This window comes from Podarcis melisellensis (assembly GCF_964234715.1).
Source record: "Podarcis melisellensis genome assembly, chromosome: 1".
NCBI lineage: Eukaryota > Metazoa > Chordata > Lepidosauria > Squamata > Lacertidae > Podarcis > Podarcis melisellensis.
The window spans coordinates 119,367,498-119,390,455 of record NC_138528.1 but is presented as its reverse complement, the minus strand read 5'-3'; the positions used below and the strand labels follow the sequence as shown (position 1 = coordinate 119,390,455).

General features: G+C 42.4%; 1 protein-coding gene across 5 annotated transcripts in view; it reads left to right on the top strand.

The window, feature by feature from the left end:
• STAT4 (signal transducer and activator of transcription 4) overlaps positions 1–22,958 on the top strand; it is a 34,722-nt gene that overhangs the window by 9,169 nt on the left and 2,595 nt on the right. For all 5 annotated transcript variants that reach the window (XM_081918560.1, XM_081918561.1, XM_081918559.1 and 2 more), the window contains exons 5-22: positions 425–517; positions 1,385–1,463; positions 3,319–3,404; positions 7,260–7,411; positions 8,167–8,325; positions 8,552–8,644; positions 9,335–9,394; positions 10,234–10,251; positions 10,344–10,437; positions 11,398–11,442; positions 12,381–12,464; positions 13,067–13,165; positions 14,488–14,623; positions 15,052–15,104; positions 17,078–17,172; positions 20,804–20,940; positions 21,894–22,085; positions 22,797–22,863. In XM_081918560.1, the coding sequence (XP_081774686.1) occupies positions 425–517; positions 1,385–1,463; positions 3,319–3,404; positions 7,260–7,411; positions 8,167–8,325; positions 8,552–8,644; positions 9,335–9,394; positions 10,234–10,251; positions 10,344–10,437; positions 11,398–11,442; positions 12,381–12,464; positions 13,067–13,165; positions 14,488–14,623; positions 15,052–15,104; positions 17,078–17,172; positions 20,804–20,940; positions 21,894–22,085; positions 22,797–22,863 (1,742 nt within the window). The remainder of the gene's footprint in view (positions 1–424; positions 518–1,384; positions 1,464–3,318; positions 3,405–7,259; positions 7,412–8,166; positions 8,326–8,551; positions 8,645–9,334; positions 9,395–10,233; positions 10,252–10,343; positions 10,438–11,397; positions 11,443–12,380; positions 12,465–13,066; positions 13,166–14,487; positions 14,624–15,051; positions 15,105–17,077; positions 17,173–20,803; positions 20,941–21,893; positions 22,086–22,796; positions 22,864–22,958) is intronic.

The window sequence follows — 22,958 nt, the reverse complement described above, 5'->3', positions numbered from 1 at the left end:
ATACACTGCATTAGTATACATGGAAGTAATCACCACTGAACTCAATGGAACTTTAAGAATCTATTTGGTTTTTGACCCAGTGATGATGCCGACACTGTGATATTGGATGAGGAAGTAGTTCTCAGATCAGACATAAATATGTGAGAAATTAGGGAGTAGATTACTTGTACACCCATGCCAGTTTCATGAACAGATGTGGATCTCCATGCTTTGTGTGTTATTGTTTCCCCACAAAAGTGAGTTGTGCAAGTTATCTCACGTGAATGAAAACATTAAAATCAGAAATAACTTTTTGGGGGGGGGACCATGAAAGCTAACAAATAAGGTCCTAAATCAGTTATTTTAAAGTTATTGGTCACTGAATTTGTCTCTATGCCAAGAAAATTCATTTTGCTGAACTCATCTGTAAAAATTTTTTTTTTAGGGACCTCTGGAAAAGTCACTACAGAATAACCTGGGTTTGGAAAGGCAAAGAAACGTTGAACACAAGGTGTCTGCAGTCAAGAACAGTGCACAGGCAAGTTACTACAGTTTGCCACATGTGTACCAAATGCCAACATATCTTCCTCAAGGTGCAGATATATCTCTGTGGACTTGCTATGCAGACAGAGCAAGGCTGAGCCTACACATGCAGCAGAATGAGGTGGTAGAATGAAGCTGCACTACATTTGAAGCACACCACTTTTGAATGCTCCCCCATTTAAGAAATATAGCATGCAAGTAGAAAATCAGCACATCAAGGCTAAAAAGTTTTACTAAAGCTCATTGCATGTAATGCTGGTGGTTTTTTTATCTGTGTGGATTTTGTAACATAAAGGAACTTTCGAAAATGTGATTCCCCCCCCCCCACCTACTGTCTGACATGATGTGGTCTATTCTAGCTCTTTGACATGCTACCACCTTGTTCTGTTGCTTATATCCTGCTTTTCTTAAGCCCTGGAAACCAAGGCAGTATGATGTGGTTCCCAGGTGGCCCCATGTCTCTTCATACTTGCCAGACAGCACTCTATCTCTGTGTGTGGATGTGCAGGTAGATATAAATGTAGAGAGAGATACTGTAAATGAAATCCTCAGCCTCATTAGTGTGGGCACCTTTTTTAGTTGATAAAATATATTTTTAATTGACTGATCTGAGTTATTAATAAGATAAAATGTTGCTGCCAATGTATCCAATGCTAGTCGTACTCAGAGTAGATTGAAGTTAATGGACATGACTAGCAATAAGCACAAGATACAAAATAGTTCAGCTCACTTTGCCCATTTAGGGCACACCCAGTTGCTCTGGGAGCAAGGCAGCGGCAAGGGATTCACAGGGAATACTATAGGGAATTCATAGGGGATCTGTTTGCCATTAAATCATTTTAATTTTAATTGAAAAAAGCAGATGACAGAACAAGATGTCAAATATTTAGAAGATCTGCAGGAGGAGTTTGACTTGAGGTATAAAACAATACAGAGCATAGGTAAGCTTTTCCATGTGTGTAAACCGTATTAATTTGAAGGTTATTAACACTTTTAAAATGTTGTGTTTATTGTTGTTAATGCCTAAGTTCGCCTTGTGTTACATCCAAAAACTCAACAAATGGCATATTTGCAACAACGAAAACACCCAACCTATGTAACTACTGTATAGCAGTGATGAGGTATCCAATAGTTTAGTGGCAAATTCAGAAGTGCAGAGTCCCTTCATGATTGTTGTGGTCACAACTCCTTCTATGGTTATGAGAAACAAGCCTAAAACTGTATTCTTCTTATGGTAGAACAAGGTGTTTAAATCTGCTGCTGTAAAACACCCTTAGCACCTTGATCAAAAACTGTGATTGGCTGTTTAAAAGGGAGCTGTGAATTCCTTCTAATAAAATCCTTTACAAAGCTGAAGATCCGTGTAGGTGAAAATGGATGTTTGCTTTGTAAAGCGAATGCCTTATTATCACATCAAAGGTGGATTTAAGGTAGCGCAACAGGCCCCTCCCCTCACTGGGCACTGCTGGGGGCCATCGCAACTATGATATAGTGCATGCACAGAACAGAATGCAAGAGGTTGGGAGGGGGAGAATTTTGGCCTCTCACAGGGCGCCACTGAAATCTGAAAGACCAAAGTCTGCCCCGATTATATGTAGCATATGGTTCCATAAGCAATGTTCTCCACCAAAGTCCAGCCTCCTTTCAAAATATAGAATATAACCCATACAGGAAGCCAGATAAGTTTACGTATTATAAGCATGAGTTTACACTTGATCAGTTTCAAGAGATGCAGGCTCTTTAAAAGCCATTTCTTCTTGCTAGTCTATTACTAATGTCATACTGTTTTCTGAGTAATAATGTATTGACTCTTCCCTCAAATGATGACGATGATCATGACCACAAACAGATCACTACTGCATCACTTTGCCTGACATTTAACCGCTATAAGCAGGCACCTTTGTGGGTCACTGTAGACATGATAAAGGAAATGTGTGAACATATCTCTGGTTTCATCAAACTCTCATAAGTAACAGTTTCCCTGCTGAATCCCCAGGTGTGTGTCAGAATGCAGCCTGCATGTACTTTTCATGTCTGGAGTCTCAACCCTGCAAAACTTGGTCACAACTAAAGCTGCAATGCTTTAACTCTTATCTGGAAGTAAATCCCAGTGAATACAGTGGACACGTGTACAAAATTATGCTGCCTGTTCAGTGGAAAACAATGGAACGGCACTTAGTTACAACAAATTCCATTGCTTTCAGTTGGACTCAGTCATGATTAATTTTGCTGGCATGTACCATATAGGGCTTATAATGTACATATAAGCACTATACCTAAATGATCACTGTGTGCTGCCATTGTATACAATGTCAGAACTGGGTCTTTAGAGTGGTGGTACTTGCACTTTGGAACTGCTTCCTGTTGAATATCAGGCAGGCATGTCTCTGTTGTCTTTTTGGTGCCTGTTGAACACCTTCCTTTTTGAAGAAGCCTTCTAAGTGGAGATTTTTTCCTAAGCAGTGTCTGTACTGAATTTGAAAGTGTGTGTGTGTAATGCTTCATAGGAAGTCATTAATAAATGAAATTAATAATAAAAAATGTGTATTTAATTTTCCAGCAATTTCATCATTAAGAGATTATAAAATGGAGGCAGAAGCTTCCCTATCTCCTCATTGCAGCCTGAAGCTACCTATAGCTGTTCCTCATAAGGCTAGACCATGATTTTAGCTGTGTGTGTGTGTGTCTGTGTATGTGTCTGTGTGTGATTGTGTGTGTGTGTGTTAGCTGGGCTATGCTGTTTAAGAGGCTTATTCTTCTTGTGCCATACACATGCTATTTTGCATCTTCTTTTAGAACACACCAACAAAAACAGTGTTGCTGTGAAACAAGAGATGCTGCTGTTGCAGGAGATGCTCAATACCTTAGACTACAAGAGAAAGGTTTGCTAAATTGTCTTCGTCGTTTGTATGTTTTTCTTTTGCACACCACCCTATTCTGCTGATGCAAATGTAGAGGCAGCTTGCTTCAGAGTTCTTCATGTGGTTAAGCAGCAGGAAATTCCCAAGAGCTCGAGAGAGTCTGATGACTGCAGAGAGAGTACTGTCTGCCGCCTCCCAGATGTTTTGCACTATAGCTCCCACCATTCCTGACCATTGGCTATGTTAGCTGAGAATGATGGGACTTGGAATGCAACAATTGGAGGGCACAAAGGTTGCGGAAGGATGTTCCACATATTTGAAAGTGAGAGGACTTAAGTTTGCATTTCCCCTTACATTTCCGACCTGCCCTTTCTCCAAAGAGCTCAGAGTAGCATGTGTGGGGCTATCCAAACATCTTATAACAGCCTTCCGAGACAGACTAGGGTGGAAGAAAGTGATGAGTCAGGAGACACAGGCATGCAATCCTACTATTAGAATGACGTTCAAAAATAATTGTCTCTTAAGCAGGGCTGTTCTCTTCTTCCACAAGGAATAGGTTTGGTGTCTGAACAAAAAGGCAGTGGTGAAGAAACCTCCATTCCTTAATAATTCGCTGATGATAGCACCTGTTGAATGGTGTGTTTTAAAGCAGTATAGAGTATCATCATTTCAGCCTTGCAGGCTCCCATATACAGTGGTGCCTTGCAAGACGAAATTAATTCGTTCCGCAAGTCTTTTCGTCTTGCAAGTTTTTCTTCTTGCGAAGCACGGTTTCCCATAGGAATGCATTAAAAATAAATTAATGCGTTCCTATGGAAACCGCCTTCAGACCAGGTCCGGGGACAGTCTGTCCCCCGACCTCTTCTGAAGGCCGGCGGGGGGCGAAAGTCTTTGCTCTCCCCTGCCTGCCTTCCCGGGAGAGGCAGGGGGGACAAAGACTTTTGCCCCCCGCCCGTCTTCAGAAGAGGTCCTGGACCTCTTCTGAAGGCTGGCGGGGGGCGAAAGTCTTTGCTCCCCCCCGCGCCTGCCTTCAAAAGCCGTCCGGGGGCTTTTAAATCGCCCCGGACAGTCCTGGGGCGATTTAAAAGCCCCCGGGAAGGCAGGCAGGGGGGACAAAGACTTTTGCCCCCCGCCCGCCTTCGGAAGAGGTCCAGGACCTCTTCTGAAGGCTGGCGGGGGGCGAAAGTCTTTGCTCCCCCCTGCCTACCTTCCCAGGAGAGGCAGGGGGGACAAAGACTTTTGCCCCCCGCCCGCCTTCAGAAGAGGTCCTGGACCTCTTCTGAAGGCTGGCGGGGGGCGAAGGTCTTTGCTCCCCCCCCCGCGCCTGCCTTCAAAAGCCGTCCGGGGGCTTTTAAATCGCCCCGGACAGTCCTGGGGCGATTTAAAAGCCCCCGGGAAGGCAGGCAGGGGGGACAAAGACTTTTGCCCCCCGCCCTCCTTCAGAAGAGGTCCTGGACCTCTTCTGAAGGCTGCCGGGGGGCAAAGGTCTTTGCTCCCCCCCGCCTGCCTTCAAAAGCCGTCCGGGGGCTTTTAAATCGCCCCGGACAGTCCTGGGGCGATTTAAAAGCCCCCGGGAAGGCAGGCAGGGGGGACAAAGACTTTTGCCCCCCGCCCGCCTTCGGAAGAGGTCCTGGACCTCTTCTGAAGGCTGGTGGGGGGCGAAAGTCTTTGCTCTCCCCTGCCTGCCTTCCCGGGAGAGGCAGGGGGGACAAAGACTTTTGCCCCCCGCCCGCCTTCAGAAGAGGTCCTGGACCTCTTCTGAAGGTTGGCGGGGGGCGAAAGTCTTTGCTCCCCCCCGCGCCTGCCTTCAAAAGCCGTCCGGGGGCTTTTAAATCGCCCCGGACAGTCCTGGGGCGATTTAAAAGCCCCCGGGAAGGCAGGCAGGGGGGACAAAGACTTTTGCCCCCCGCCCGCCTTCGGAAGAGGTCCTGGACCTCTTCCGAAGGCTGGCGGGGGGCGAAGGTCTTTGCTCCCCCCGCCTGCCTTCAAAAGCCGTCCGGGGGCTTTTAAATCGCCCGGGACAGTCCCGGGGCAATTTAAAGGCCCCCGGGAGGGCAGGCAGGGGGGACAAAGACTTTTGCCCCCTGCCCGCCTTCGGAAGAGGTCCTGCTCCCCCCCGCCTGCCTTCAAAAGCCATCCGGGATAGCGGGAAGCGCTTCCCTGCTATCCCGGACCGCTTTTAAAACGCTCTCCCGGGAAGGCAGGCAGGGGGGACAAAGACTTTCGCCCCCCGCCAGCCTTCAGAAGAGGTCCTGGCGGGGGGCAAAAGTCTTTGCTCCCCCCCCCCCGCCTGCCTTCAAAAGCCGTCGGGGAGAGCGGAGAATCGTAGCGCGTTTTTCCGCTCTCCCGGGAAGGTCAGGCAGGGGGGAGCAAAGACTTTTGCCCCCCGCCCGCCTTCGGAAGAGGTCCAGGACCTCTTCTGAAGGCCGGCGGGGGCGAAAGTCTTTGCTCCCCCCCCGCCTGCCTTCAAAAGCCGTCCGGGATAGCGGGAACCCTTCCCTGCTATCCCGGACAGCTTTTAAAATGCTGGCGGTGGGGAGCAAAGCCTTTCGCCCCCGCCGGCCTTCCTGGACCTCTTCTGAAGTCCGGAGGGGGGGGAAAGGCTTTGCTCCCCACCGCCAGCATTTAAAAGAGGTCCCCGGAGATTTCCCTATGGGCTTTCGTCTTGCGAAGCAAGCCCATAGGGAAATTCGTCTAGCGAAGCGACACAAAAACCGAAAAACCCTTTCGTCTTGCGGGTTGTTCGTCTTGCGAGGCATTCGTCTTGCGGGGCACCACTGTAGTGAGTTTCAAGGTGAGCTAGTGCAAGACAGGCAATCAAAGTAAAGCTGGATTATTATTATTTTTAAAATATAACTTATCATGACGGCTGGGGAACATGTCAGCAAAACTGAGAACCCTCCAGGAACCATGCTTTATTAAGTGCTAAAGTTGCTCACTTCTGGTGAACTTTACATTCACTTGTATCTCTTGAAATTCTAGGCCAGAATCTACATGTTAAATATCAGTATTATTGGGGGAGAAGGTTTTTTAAAAAAACAACACTATGATTGTTTAAAACTTTCCTACAATTAACTTTGTAAGATAAAATCAGAAAAATAAGGTCTGAAGCTCCCACTTTCGAAATGTCTTACCTTTCCTAAGTAGATAGTAATACTGATATGTATTCCATGGGGAATTGTGATTCAGTGTTAGTACTTTATGGACCTTTTGAGCTTCTGAAGTTTGTGTGCCGAAGTGGTTCATTGGTGGAATTTAGTCCAGACATATTATATAGCACCCTTTGCCAATCTGTTGCCCTCCAGTTGTTTTGGTCTAAACTCCCATCATGTATGTTGCCTGGGGTTGATGGGAATTCTAGTCCAAAATTGCTGGAAAGAAATTATTTGATGAAGGTTGCCTTAAATGCTTTCCTAAACAGAAAAGTCTGATATACATCCTGGAAGATGTTCAGATTTTGATTAGCCTTACAAAGATGAGAGCCTCAGAGCTGTGAGTAGAAAAAATAGGTTGCCTCTTTGCATTGTGTTATTGTAGTAGGCATTGTTGTATGCAGTGCTTTTTTTCTAAACGGGTACTCTCATTTTGACTCATGAAAATCACCATTTTATAGTTCAAATCTGGAAAAATAAACACAGTAAATGGGCAAAAGTACAAAGGTCCACAAAATGTTTAGGGGTATGCGTACCCCCAGAAAAAAGCACTGGTTGTATGGATGGTGAGCTCCAGAGCAGCCAAACTGGCTGTGGTTGGTGGGAATTGTAGCTCAAAACATCTAGAGGCCCCCCAGTTGGTGAAGAGCAATAAAGGACAGTTGCATTTATAAACATTCTTGGTCCTTGCTTGGACGAGAGATACACATCCTGTGTCTTTTAGGAAGTTCTCAGCAAAATGGCACAAATAATCAAAGAAGCTGAAGCCTTGGTGAATAACTTGCTAACAGAAGAATTAGTGGACTGGAAGAGAAGGCAACAAATTGCTTGCATCGGAGGGCCTCTGCACAATGGGCTTGATCAGCTGCAAAACTGGTAAACATTTATCGGTAACTCCTATTTTCTGAGCGAAGTGCGACAGGAAGTGGTGCTGCTGCTTCTGCTGCTTCTCCCCAGCCCAGAATACCCAATACAAATTTAATCTTAGAGGTTAACAGAGTTTATGCAGCTTCTAAGAATGTATGCATCTGAAGTGAAAATAACTCTAGCAGGCATCACCTGCTCTGAAAAGGGCTCTTTGAAACAAGGTTGCTGCAATGGAAGAAATGAGGGGCTGTGGCTGAACCACACAGATTGTGTCATGGTCACCCCAAGCAAACACTTTCATATCTGGGGAATCACTGTTAGGGTTGTAGCCAGTTGCGAAACCTCCATCGAAAGTTACCTGATAGAGAGTATATCCCACCCCAGCCATTAGCACTGTGCACTTTATCCTGAGAAAGATAGCTGCTTTTGGATTTCTATTGCTGGTTCTGGAAACAGGAGACAACAGAGATTTTCTCCTCTCTCTTGTCTCACTGCACCCTAGTTGAATTGTCAATCCATTTATCTGTTTTCTGTGCCTTTCCCCCATTTTCTATACCTGAGCTCTCACCGTCTGCTGCAATGGGACACATCACAAAGGAATACAGAGAGATAAGAACACAGCACACTGTATGCAATTATATAGACCTTGCCAAAGACAAAATATAAAAATAAGACATTTAGATTCCACCAGGTGTCCATTTCACTGCATGTGTGTGAAGGAGAGAGAGAGAGAGACAGTTGATCCTTTCTTTTCATTTATTCAGTTTCACTCTGATGGCAGAGAGTCTTTTTCAAATAAGAAGGCAGCTGGAGAAACTGGATGAGCTTTTGGTCAAGCTCACGTATGAGGGAGACCCCATTCCCCTGCAAAGACCTCACTTGCTGGAAAGAGTGAACTTTTTGCTCTACAGCCTCTTCCAAAGGTGCGTAAGCTTATGTTACGTGTTAAGTGCAATTTGTGAAGGAAAGGCATGTCAACATATAGCTCCTGTCATGAAAATGCAATATGTGTCTGAAAAAATTAACCCTGCCATGTTGAAGAATTTGTCTTCATGAGATGAAATAATCTTGCTTATCCTTCAGTATTTCTCTAGTCATGTTTATGCAAAGTACTAACAAATATATTTACCGTACTTCCTTTTGTGTCAGTTCATTTGTAGTTGAGAGACAGCCCTGCATGCCAACCCATCCTCAGAGGCCCTTGGTTCTTAAAACTTTAATACAGTTCACTGTTAAACTTAGGTGAGTAAAGGCTATCACTTAACCATTTACTTGATTTGCTTAGTGTCATGGAGTATCTCTTAAAAACTTCTTATGCGCACTCAGTGGCGGAGCTTCATGCTCCGGCACCGGGGGGGCGGAGAGCAGGCGGGGGTGGGGCAGGCATGTGTTCTGGGGTGGGGTGCGATGTCTGCAGGGGCGGGGTGCCCGGGTCAGGCAGGGGTGCAGCCGCGATGGCACCCCACCGGGATCATGCTGCTGGGGGTGGGGTGCTCCCCCCGCACTCCTCTTCCTCCACCAGTGTGCACACTGGGCCAAATATTTTTAAACATTAAAACTTCTATTGTCTTTTGTTCTTGAAGAAATCAGTTTGTTAAATGGAGCTGCTAAATGGAAAAGATTATGGCCCTGAAGACTCAGGCCAGCATCTATCACAACAACTTTCAGAAGATGAGAACAACAGCTTCTCTTCACTTTGACTAATTCATATTACTTTTAGTTACTATTGGACTGCATCTGCGAGTCTCATGCATTTGGCGGCAGGTTCCACACTAACATCGTGGATGCGATTTGCAAAGTATGCATGGATTGCCTAATTTGGCTTTTCAAGATTATCATAAAAACTGTTATGACAGCTAATTTCTCTAGGCAATTATCATTGTTTGCTATTGAATGTATGAAGCTTCCCCCCCCTTCCTTTTTCTCCCCTAGACTGCTTATTAGATTGCCAGAACTGAACTACCAGATCAAAGTGAAAGCTGCTATTGACAGGTAGATAACTTGCAGGGTGTTGGGGGGGCGGATCTCATTATTTCTTCAGGCTGTTAACAACATTTTGAGTAATATGCAACTAAGACTGCAATTCACACGAGAAAACAAGTTGCTGCGATTGCATAGACTGGTGTCAGGATTGCTTAGGCCTCAATAGCAAGTGTGGTTTTACAACCACAACTTTCGAAGTACTGATCGCTGTTCCATGGTTTCAGCACAAAATGCAACTTCGGAACAAATCCTACAAATGCCCCACTTGGTAAAATTAACAGCAGTTGCAGTTATCTATGGCAGGATGGAATCCATGCAAATTAATTCTGTTGTATCAATGAAATAAGGATTGCAAACAATCAATCTATTAGGCTCATTGACCAGAAACTTTGCACAACTGTATACAGTCGTACCTTAGTTTTCGAACAGCTTAGTTCTCGAACATTTTGATTCCCAAACGCTGCAAACCCGGAAGTGACTGTTTCGCTTTGCGAACTATTTTTGGAAGCCAAACGTCCAACGGAGCTTCCGCAGCTTCCGATTGGCTGCAGAAGTTTCCTGCAGGCAATCAGAAGCCGTTCTTTGGTTTCTGAATGTTTTGGAAGTCGACTGCACCAAACAAAACAAAATAGAGAACCATGACAATAAAAATACTGTATCTCGCTATGAATGCCAACTTCACCACTGTTATTGGTTTTCTTTGAGTTCTCAATTTCCAGGTAAACTTTGAATAAGCTCTGAACATGCTCTGAAATATCAGAAACATGAGTCAACCTTTGTGCTTTAAAACACATTGTTTTAGTTCAGCACAGTAAATTACCTTGGGTTTTCTTGTCTTTTTAATTCAGGAATGCTTCTACTATAAGGTAAGACAATATAAATGATGGAACTTCTACAACAAACACGTGTTGCTCCCTTATTATTTTTCTGCTGCTGCTTACTGGGATGTGTCTTCTAGCAACCGCAGATTTATCCTTTGTGGCACTCATGTAAAAGCAATGAACATGGATGAATCTGCAAATGGGAGCCTTTCTGTAGAATTTCGTCATTTGGTAAGGCAATACTTCATTAATTATGTCCCAAAAATGGAGAAACGGATGCAGGTATGTAGAGAATCTAACCCTTTTCTTCCCTGCTGCCCAGTGCTTTTTTAAAATAGAAAAATAGGTGAAGGTAATTACCATGAAGTTGTTACAGCAAGAGCCACACTTTTTAACAACAGCAACAACGGTGCCGATACTGCGTAGTTAAATAGTTAAATTTCCCCTCCGATTCTTGCTCTGATCCCATTCACTGATGCAATTTGCATTTTTTCCCCTTCCGATGCTGATTTTTAAAATTTAACAACCACAAAAAGCAGACATGGCAAAATGCATGGAAACTGTGAAATCTGTTTTTGAGTCCCCAAGCTAGAACACTAAACGTCTGATCTGATGGCATAGGAAAATACCAATACAGTGGTACCTCGGGTTAGGTACTTAATTTGTTCTGGAGGTCCATTCTTAACCTGAAACTGTTCTTAACCTGAAGCACTACTTTAGCTAATGGGGCCTCCTGCTGCTGCCGCGCCGCCAGAAGCGTATGTAACCTGAAGCATCTGTAACCCGAGGTACCACACTGTACAGTGGAATCTCTTTTTTTAGCGTATCGGAAGCCAAACACCAAAAACCTGGAAGTAATTGTTTCCGTTTTTGAACGCGCCTCAGAAGTCGTACAGCTTCCACTGCATGTTTTTATTTTCCCCCTCAATGGATTTTGCCAACTGCCCATTGTTCCTCAGTTTTTGAACGTTTCAGAAGTCAAACGGTTATCCAGAACGGATTACATTCAAAAACCGAGGTTCCACTGTATTATAATTATTCTTTTGGAAGGTTTTTTGTCTCCACCAGAGGGCCCACTCCATGCTTCTTTGATTGTCATCAACTGAACACAAAAGTACCCATCACTACCAATTTCTGTGAATAAACACTATTGTATATTAATCTCAGTCTTGATTTTTAACCCTTTTTTAGCAACCAAAAGAAATGAAATCATGTACTGGAAACAAGGGCAGTGAGGTAGGAAGATTTAATCATTTGGATTGCATTTGTAGTGTGGCATAAGCTGCCCTGTTGAGTTGAAGAAAATGTCATTGTCCATATTTTTCCATATAAGTTAAGTATAAATTTATATATAACGCATGGTACACCAATAGTTTACTGCTTAAAATGAATGAATGATAAAAGTCCTCCCCCATCCTACCTAAATTGAGTCAGAGTTTTGATTTTGAGAGAGAAGGGAGATAAGCAATTGCAGCTGAAATGCTATCATGCTCTGTTATTTTCTTTAAACAATGGCAACATGTGGCAGAAATATTTTTATTGATCGACCTTCTCAGTGCTTTTTTTAAAAAAAAAGTTTAGGGGTACTCTCATTTTCCTACTCATATTGAAATACTGCACCTCAATGAGGCCAAACTTAAATACAAAAAATGTTTAGGGGTATGTACGCCGCCCCCCCAAAACAAGCACTGGACCTTCTAAAGGGCAGCGACAATTTATTTCTATCCATTAGGGTTTAATAGAAAAGTAGCTTTGGGGCTCCCACTTCTGGATAAATTGATTCATTTCACTTTCCTACAAAATAAAAATAAAATCTGTAAAATGCACCCCTGATTTTGAAATTAACCATTTCCACTGGAATTTAAAACCAGAAGATGATATTTTTGCCATTACTGAAAGCAGCCTTCAAATAGCACAGTTAGTTTTTTTAACGTTTTGAGAAGTAAGATGCATCACTCAACCATTTTGTTTTGTTCTTGTTTAAATGAAATTTGGAAATGCAGGAAACTTCGGAAGCAAGCATAGTGGCGTTGGAATCCACAATGCATCTAATCCTGTTTAACAAAATTTCAAAATATAGTAACTTGGTTGTTTGAGTTGCATTCCAACTCGCTCATGTTTAGTTTCATATGTGTTTCAGATATTTTTTATAAAAACATTTTCTATCTCTTCAGGGCCCTCAAATGGTAACTGAAGAACTACACTCTATAACCTTTGAAACACAGGTCTGCTTATATGGTCTGACAATAGACCTGGAAGTAAGTGCTCTCAGTATATATTTATATAAAGTGGCCTATAAAGGAAAACTGTACAGTCATACCTTGGAAGCCAAATGCCTTCGCTCCCAAACAAATCAGCTCCTGAACGATTGAAACCCGGAAGTGAGTGTTCCGATTTTCAGAAGCCAAACGTCCGAGGTTGTTTCTGATTGGCTGCAGGACGTTCCGGGAGTCGAACGGACTCCTGGAATCCATTCTGTTCGAAAACCAACATACCACTGTATGTACCTAGAAACAGTGGCCTGTTTTACAAAATGCTAAGCCCTTGTTTGTTTAACAAATCACAAGTTAAACGTAAGTTGACCCACACATGGTCAAACAAGCAATGACTTATTTCTCCAAAGTTCCATTTGTTTTCTAGCTCCTACTGTATCCTGCCTTTGTAGCTTGGGTTTATTGGTTGGCACATGCCACAAGTAGCCCTCCATGTAGAGTCCAGCGTAGAAAGCTGAACTCCAACAATATTGATTACCTGCAAAAATCAGCAAGAGTACACCTACCACATAGCATTTTGATTGCAGCATTTTATGACATATTATATTCCATATAAACAATGAAATCTATGCATCTTTTTTCCTCAGACGAGTTCCTTACCAGTAGTGATGATTTCCAATGTCAGCCAATTGCCCAGTGCTTGGGCTTCTATTATCTGGTACAACTTGCCCACAAGTGAACCACAGGTAGGTTTTATATAGCAAAATTCCTGTTTTTCATGAATTGGGTATAGAAGCACAGAGGGCTTCTTTCCCATGATGCATCTTTCCCACAATTCTCTGACTCATGACACTTGTGTATCCTTATTGGTACTTGAAAGATGATGCTCGTATGTTCTGAATTCTATTTACAGTCTATATTTATTCTTTCTTAAGATAAAATAAGAAAATATTGTATTGGGGGATTGTTGGGGGGTTGTTGTAGATACTAGGAGAGGATATATTGATTTAATAGTATCCTAACTCACACATGTGAGTTGGCAACAGAGTGCATTCCCCAATATATAGCAGGAAGCTAGTTGGTAGAATTGTTTGAATCTGTTTGCTTAAGCAATCCAATCTGGCTTTGTCCAGATTGGGTTCTGTTCCTGACAAGTCCCCTTTCATCCCTCCTAAAAAGAATAAAGACACAACAGTCTTCTTTTAAAAGTAATAAGTTTACTCACATTCAGTTCGCAGTTGAATCCCTGAAGGCAGGCTTTAGCTTAGAGTTACAGAAAAGAGTGGGTTCATCTCACATAGGGATTTGAGCCCATGTCCTGCTGGCTGAGAGCGAGCAGACAGCAAAATACATCAGTATCAGAAGAAAGCAGCAAAAGAGTAGGGGAAGATGGCTGCGTGACTGGCCCTTTTACAAGGTCACCCAGGGTCACGCCCACCTACCTGGTCACACGCAGGGGGAGGGTGCTCCAGACTAGATGTGACAGGAAGTCCTCCTGGCGGGAGTAACACCCCCCTGCTTATCCACTCTGGGCAAACAGGAAGTGTTGTACTTGACTGCTTATGCTACACCCCACATGTATCATATATAAGCAATCTGACTTCATAATCTTAGACCTGCCACATACATTAAAATAAATATATTATGTATTACCATATTTTTCTGTGTATAAGACAATGTTTTTTGCTTTAAAAAATAGTCAGAAATTGCGGTTGCCTTATTCACAGATGGTGAATGCATAGGGGTTTGGGCTCTGGCTCTGGCATGGGCAGCCCAGGTTCAGATTCTGGTGTGGGCGGTTCAAGCGCAGCAACCTGGGCTTGGGCTTGGGTTCTGGTTCTGGCGTGGGTGGCCTGGGCTCAGGTTCTGGTTCTGGATTTAAACCCAATATCCTTAATTTTGGGTTCAAAAAATAGGGGTCATCTTATGCATATGGGCGTCTTACACATGGAAAAACATGGTACATTTCTTCTACTGTCCTTTGACACTTCAGAGTTCCCAAGACAGCTCACATATGGAAACAATGAGTAGCTAACAGAATTCTGTGTTAACTTTCATTTGGCTGCAGAACTTGGCTTTCTTTAATAATCCACCACCCGGCACTTTGAATCAAGTCTTGGAAGTACTGAGCTGGCAGTTTTCATCATATGTTGGCCGTGGGCTCAACTCTGATCAACTTAGTATGCTGGCAGACAAACTTACAGGTGAAACTATAAAGCAAATTTTCAGCATTAATTCTCTGAGCCAAACTGTGTCCTGTTGTAAATCGGGCCAGACCTAACATTAGGTGGACTGAGGCAGTTGCCTCATGTGGCAAATGCTGTGGGGAAATGGTGGTGAGATATTGGAGGACAGAACTGTGCATACTCCATGGTCTATCCTACATTTCCTAAATTAGCTTGCTACCCTGATGGGCGGAGTATAAATAATAAAATTATTGTTATTATTATTAGCTTCTTCTTTGCTGTTTGGCAGGATTTTGAAACTCCTAGATTGCTTCATAGTACTTCAATCTTTAGTCCAACTGGGAAATTGTGCTTGTCTTTTTAAATTACGGTATTTCAAACTGTGATATTTAAAACAAACATTTTGGAAAGATGTTGGCCTCACATTTCTCCCCATTAAATTTTAGGACTGCAAGTTAGTTATGGGGACTATCAACTTTCCTGGTCAAAGTTTTGTAAGGTATGTCATTGTTAAGATGTTTCAAAATGTTGCTTGCATTCTTGGCCATGTTTGTACACAAGTCAGATACTGAAGCACCATAGGTCTTTCCAAACACTCAACTTGCTCTCCAAGCAACTATTTTAGTCTTTTCATGATGCTTGCTTGTGGGGCCGGCCCATCCAGGAGGCTATGTGTGGAAACTGGCTCAGGTGGCAGGATCCACAGGGGAGCAGATCCAGCCGTCAAGGAATGCATCACCTGCTGTTGCTGCTATTGCACCCTCTCTTGTCCCCAGAATAGATCTTGACTTCTACCTTGTTCCTGATGTAGTTCTTCATTCTCCCCTTCTTCCCTGGTGGGTGGTGGGCATGCTATTTTGTATTTCAATTCAGATGCCTAAATGTCTTGGGCCAACCCTGTTTGCTGTATAGCTTTTGAGTAGCAAAAGTGCAACATCCCATCTGCAAGGGAAAAGGGTAGTGGTGCAGCCTTGCTTCACTGGTGGGTGAATAATAGGGATTTGGGGAGACATTCAATTCATTTTGCATTTAAATGTGAACCTACATAACTCACACTTCCTGAAACTCAATACCCAAACTGAAGCACAGCCATTCTTTGAGAGTCACACTTTTTGTGAATTTTGCTAGTCAGGTAATGTGTACAAAAATGCATATATGAGGGTAAAGTGCACATATAAATCCATAGATTAGTGAAAATAACATATAAATGCATTTATTATATTTTGAGAAATTGCTTTGCAAAAACCGCTTTGAGGTTTTCTACAAACAAGCTGTATATACATTTTATGAAATGAAAAAGTGTGTATATTAGGAGAGATTTGCACTGATGCTGATGAATTTTCATTAATACTTATTTTAAAATGAGATCACAAACTTATGCAGAAATATGGAGAAATGAACAGAAGAATGGTAAAAAAAACAAGTGGCTAAGTGAAACTGAAATTGACATATTCACCCATCCCTAGTGGATAGCCATATTGTGAGGTTTTGTTGTTTTAAAAAACTCAGAAGTTGAAGAAAGGGAGCTTTTAATTCTAGCAAAGAGCTCCACAACATTTCAGGGATGCAGAGGGTTTTGTTGTATATTATGTACCTATATGGTATATAATAGCCTTTCTCAAGCTTGGATTCCCAGCTGTTGTTGGACTACAACTCCCATCATTCCTTGCTAGCAGGGCCAATGGTCAGGGATGATGGGAGTTGTAGTTCAACAACATCTGGGGACCCACAGTTGAGAAAGACTGGCATATAGAGTTTCATTGTTTTGTTCTCACTTCCATTTGATTTTTCTTCTTTTGAGAGAGACGGGATAAGAGAGGAAATGTGGCATTATGATTATAACAAATATGAAATAAAAGTGCTTTATTTGGCACAGTGTTAAAAGACTATAGACTAGGGATGAATCTACACTGGTCAGTTATAAAGCAAAAATGTGTTATGAAAGTGTGGCACCAGAAGGCATTGCAGAGTCACAATGGGAATGGGAAATTGCACTGAGAGGTATATGACACGGTTTTTAAATAGCTTTTATTAGCGTTTTTACAGATCAGGGTAGTTCCAGCCTAGAAGTGGGGAACCTTTTCTAGTCCAAGAACCATGTTCCTTCACAGATAAACTTCTTTGGTGGCGGGGTATGTGTGTCACATGTGGTGGGTAGTTCCACAAGCAAAAGTGGGTGGAATATTGAGTGTGTGACTCTTTGTATCATAAACACTTACTATATTTTTAAAAAGGAAAAATAGGGGAAATAGCAACTTATAGACTGGCTTTGGAACATTTGATAGCAAAGTGTAGTCTCATATGCTGACGAAGGGAGCTAAAGACTGTTCAGAAATAGTATCACAGGTGACCTCCAGTAGTCTGCAAATACCAAGTGGTTGTTTTTGTTGGAGAATAAGTCTAAAGATAAAGGTTACTGGTACTATATTGAAAACTTAATTTTTCTGTGTATCTAATTTGTTCTATAAACAGGAACACTTGCCTGGTAAATCATTTACGTTTTGGGCATGGCTAGAAGCAATCTTGGAGCTAATTAAAAAGCACATTCTTCCACTTTGGATTGATGGGTGAGCAGCATCTTGGTGATTGTACATAAACTGGCAACGGGGAATTTTGTGTTGTCCTTCCTGTTTGTTAAGTACTGTATTTTTCGCCCTATAGGACGCACCGGCCCATAGGTCGCACCTAGATTTGGGGGGGGGATAAAGGGGGGAAAAATTATTCCCCCCCCCCAGCGCGGGGCTGGGGCAGGGGAAGCCCGAGCTTCCCCCGACCCCAGCCCCCAGAAGGCAGCCAGAGCGATGCCGAAGCTGTGCGCAGCTTCTGCATCGCTTTGGGAGCTTGCGGGGTGGGGGGCGGGGGAAGCCCGAGCTTCCCCCGACCCCAGCCCCCAGAATGGGAGCCAGAGGGAGCTTGCCGGGCTGAGGGGATAGCTTCCTGAAGCCTGGAGAGTGAGAGGGGTCGGTGCGCACCAACCCCTCTCGCTCTCCAGGCTTCAGGAAGCTATCCGCAAGCCATGGGAGAGCTGTGTGACTTCGGCTTGCGGAGAGCTGCCTGCACCCAGAAGCCTGCAGCACGCTGAGCTCAGCGCCCCCCAGGCTTCGGGCTTCGCGCAGCTCTCCCACGGCTTGCGGATAGCAGCCTGTTCTGGGGTTGGGGGAAGCTCGGGCTTCCCCCGCCCCAGCCCCATGCCTGGGGGGGAAATAATTTTCCCCCCTTTATTTCCCCCCAAAAAACTAGGTGCACCCTATGGGCCGGTGCGCTCTATGGGGTGAAAAATACAGTATATACAGAACACTGCACCAGCAGAGATAGAAAGAGAGGGAAACCCAGGCTCCTTCTGGCCTTACTATTATAGTCAGTATGACCTTGACAGAAAGAGATAACAGAACCAGTTTAAGCCAGCTGTACTCAGCCTCTCTGAAGGAATAACCCAAACATCATGAACCTTCTGCTTTCATGAACCTTCTGCTTCTTTATTTCACACAGAGAAGCTTACATAACCCTCTTGAATCAATTAGAATAGGAGAGATCACTACATATCAGATCAATACTTTCTGTACTAAGAAATGCAGACTGACAGTCCACATGTATTTGAATTTGTATATAAGGAACAACACTGGTGTTTCCTGTTAATAATAATAATAATAATAATAATAATAATAATAATAATAATTTATACCCGCCCACTTGGCTGGGTTTCCCCAGCCAATCTGGGTGGCTCCCAACAGAAATTAAAAATACGATAATTAAAACATCAAACATTAAAAACTTCCCTAAACAGGGCTGCCTTCAGATATGCTCTAAAAATCAGTATGTGATCCTTTTTGTGTTTGTCCCTGTCTTCTAATTTCTTAATTCTCTTATGTCAATTAAGCACCAACAGGGTTCTCATTTTGTGCGTATTTGGGGGATCAAAAGGGGATAAAACAACATGCCTCCATTCAGGGGTACACTGGAAATAGTTTGGAGCACAGCCAGGGAAAAAAAAGAAAGGATTAAAGAAGTAGTGGGCATGGAAAAGAGAGAAGCAGAAATGGATATTGATCCACTCACCCCAAAACACCAAAACAAATGTTCTGTGCCCCCAGTTTCCTCCAGTGTATATGATTATCCCTGCATCCAGTGCTATTTTTCTTGGAAAAGAGGTCTCACCATGAACACCTCCCTCATTCTCTTAGAATGGCAATGGCGCCCCCCTGAGAGGTGCTGGAAATGAGTTCAGGCTGAGAAAAAGCCCTGCTGGTATTGCATAAACCCAAATTCACTTGGGGAAAGCATTGAGACTGGTGCTATCGAAAGAGTAAGGCAACGTGAGCTATGCAAATCAAATGGGAACGCAAACAGCTGAAAGAACATAGTAAACTCTGGCGTGCACAAGCCCCAATTGTAATACCTGGCTGTTTTGCTGCACCAGAGCAACACTATGATTCACCCAGTGCACAGATGAAAATGTCATTGCCACTCAGTTCCAGGGAACTTCCAGTGGAACCTTGCAGTTCTGCAAGAGGACAAAGGTTAACCACAGGAATTTCTGCCAGGAATATGTGTGCACACAGCCACCATTTATTTCAGATGTATTTGCAGTTTTTGTTAGCCAGTTTAAGCATTTTGCTTCTCCAGCTGGTTGAGAATTCAAGCCAAACCACTTATGACCTTAAAAAAAAAGTATCCATGATCTGATTTTTTCTGAATTTTTACTCCCTCATATATGTGTGGTTTAACTTGCCTCATGGAAACTCCTACTGACCCTGCTGGATGGAAAGGAAAAGTGCTGAACCCATTTCCCACTCCCCATCCTTCAGGATTAATTGTTGTTGTTGTTTTTTTTAAAAATCCTGCTTATGTCTCCGCAAAGACTCAAGGTGGTTAACAAAAGCAGAGTAAAACAAACACAATCCTTTTTTTAAAAAAAAAAAGCTAATATGCATTCAAATTATAAAATTAACAATACCTAACTCTTGACAAATTTTAGGTGCACAAAAAGCATCATTGGATTGAGTCAGCAAAAATTACATAATTAACCAAAAGCCTTTTTAAAAAAATCCAGAAAAATAAAATCATTACAAAAGAAATAAAACATTTCGTTTATATACGTAAATATGAAATATAATTTCATAATATAATGTATCCAGATTTTTAAAAAGATGATTATTGTTTAAAGAGAATTGTATACACCATTTAGGTGTCGTTGGTTACTATAGTGTATGGATACTATATCATGTATCCATATTTTTTAAAAGATGGTTACTGTTTTAAGAGAATTGTATACACTGTTTAGGTGTCGTTGGTTACTATTATATTTTAAGCAGAAAATGTGAGTGAAAATAATATATAAGGTTAAACATTGCCTTTCAAGTTATTAATTCTGTTCGGTGCATGTCCTTTGCTATACCAAGAATCTACCAATCTAGCAAGAATACTACCAAGAATTACATTTATAATCCTCATCACCTGACCAAAAACCTATTTAAGAGACTATGTATTGAAATGCAGAAATATTTACTGCAATGGGTTGCATTTTTGTTTTGTATGGAAGTTTATCACAGGGTCATTGGCACCTGAATACTGATCATAGGGCCTTTGCTGATCCTTCTAGAGACAAGCATGATGAGGAACCACTGGTCTGCCAAAAACTACTTCAGGAGAGCAATATAGAATACGAAACAGAATAGCAGAAAAGACGTTCAGCACCACTTTTGTTTGGAGCTCCGTGCTGCAGTTTGAATGTAAAAAGTTGCAGGTGACCAGCAATTACATGTGTTTGCTGCATAACATTTTGCCTGGTTCCTAAAGGGGTAGGCAAGTTAGAACTAGTCCACACCAGAGCAAACTGTGGATTCACACTGGTCTGTTTCTCCTTTAATGTAAAGACATCCATAAGACATTCTTCATTCCAGAGTAGACTCAGATTTCCTCCCCTTGAAATGCAGAGATTGTCAATCCTTGGAAAGTCCAAAATGTCCAGGATTGTAAACCTGTGTATTTAAAGTGGGAAAGGTCCAGGACAACACTGGGATGGGGTCCACGTTTTGCTCTGGTGTGGTCAACAAATTGCAGCAACAACTAAGTGTTTGTGGCACCTTAGAAAAATTCTTTAGTCCCCAAAAGCTCTTTGTCTTTAGCGTGCCACAGGATTTTCTGACAAGCATTCTGCACATATAAACCTATTTCTTTTCCTCTTTTTCTTTTTTACAGATGTATTATGGGGTTTGTAAGCAAAGAAAAAGAGAGAAATTTGCTCAAGGACAAGATGCCTGGAACATTTTTATTGAGGTTTAGTGAAAGCAACTTAGGAGGGATTACTTTTACCTGGGTATCGCGGTCAGAAAATGGTATGTGCTATATTTTAACATGCTGAATGCTGCACTCCAGACCCCTATCGCCCTTATCCACGAGTTCAAAAAGCAATTTGGGAAATGCACGCTAGTGGCCTGGCCCCACCCTCCCTTTTCATCTCACATGCCAAATTGCCAGTACCAAACATTTTAGGATCCTTTTTAGATCATTTGAATGTTGCTTTTATTTTTTTATTTTTTTTAAATGATATTTTATTAAAATTTTCAGAATAAGACAATAACTGGAAAAAACACAGAAAAAAGAAAAATACAAAACACAAAAATACAAACAATTAACATAATAAAAAGAACAAAGAAGAAAAAGAAAAAAGAATAACAAAAGCTCCCTCTTTTTCTCTCTTCTTTAGTTGACTTATTTTCCTGACTTCCTCACGCCTCCCTTTTTTGTATTCCACTTAAAAATTTGGTTCAGCAAATTCATCCTATTGGTCTATCCTTAATTATTTTTCATCACATATTTAACTTTGAACTTTCATCTAATATCAACCCACTCTTACATAATCTTTTACCTTATTACTAGAACCCCTTCATTTCATTCCAATGTCATCAACATTCAAAAATTTTACAGTGTTTCTGTAGATAGATTTTAAATTTCCTCCAATCTTCTTCCACTGACTATTCGAATGTTGCTTTTAATGCAAATCTCAGTGCTACCTTAACTACAGATGTAAGATTAAATAAAGACTGCTGTAGCTTCTTTGGACCTCTTTCTCTGGGTTGCAGTACTCCCCTATAAAGTGTATTCAGTTGGTACCTTAACAGGTTGGGACGAAATGGATCTGTTACTTGTCTCAGCTCTCAGCTGGCCAGCATTTGTGTATTTTGCATTTTTATTATTTTAAGTGAGTTTGTGGTTCTTTCCATTTGACAAAAAACAACCTGCAATCAACTATCTGTCTGCTTATTCATAACTATCTTGTCCTTCACAGGAGAAGTGACTTTCCATTCTGTTGAACCATATAATAAGGGTCGTTTAACTGCGCTGCCATTTGCTGATATTTTACGAGATTACAAAGTTATTATGGCAGACAACGTTCCTGAAAACCCACTGAAATATCTCTATCCAGATATTCCCAAAGACAAAGCCTTTGGAAAGCACTATAGCTCTCAGCCAAATGAAGGTAGGATATTGCTTTAATAATAATAATAATAAATTCCCGCACCATTTTACATTAAAACTGCTGAGCATGCAAACTCCCGATGCTCATGCTTGCCACATTTGTTCTTTGAAAACAGATTAGGCTTGTCCATTTTTAATTACTTCTTGTGGTGCACAAGACATCTTACAATCAAAGCAGTAACAAAAATACAAACCGAAACTAGCAAAGAAGAAAGAGCAATCTGGCTTGGCAAAAACAGTCACTCCCCGTCTCCCTCACAAATGCGATATTAAATGGAACGTTCTCTGCAAGGATAATTACTCAACCAGACATACAAAAACTGCATGTCCCGTCACAAGAACAGATCAGAAAGTCAAATGTCGTTAAGCCCCAGCCTAAGAACTTCTGGAGCAGCCTTTAACATAGGAAGCGGCCATATACCGAGTCAAACCATTGGTCCACCTAGCTCAGTATTGTCAACTGTGTGGCTGGCAGTGGTTCGCCAAGGTTTCAAGCAGAAGCTTCTCCCATCACCAGTACTTTTGGCCAGGACTTGAACCTGGAACCTTTCGCATGTGAAGAATGTGTGCTCTGGCACTGAGCTATGTGTCCTCCCCCACCAGCTGTCTTCAGTGAAGAACAAATTCACCCTGCTGCACTGCTGAATATGGACTTCTGGTTTCATAGATGGGAGATTTAATGTCCATAATGTTGTTGTTGCTTTTAATTTAGCGCCAAGGCCTATGGAAGGAGGAACCAAAGGTTACGTCCCATCTGTATTTATCCCAGTCTCCAAAATGTGAGTCATGCTAATTAAGTCGTGTTTCCCAAACTTCTTAGTGTGGAAAGTCTGGCATACCAGTCCAAATGGTATGTTGCTCTTCAGCAGAGGAA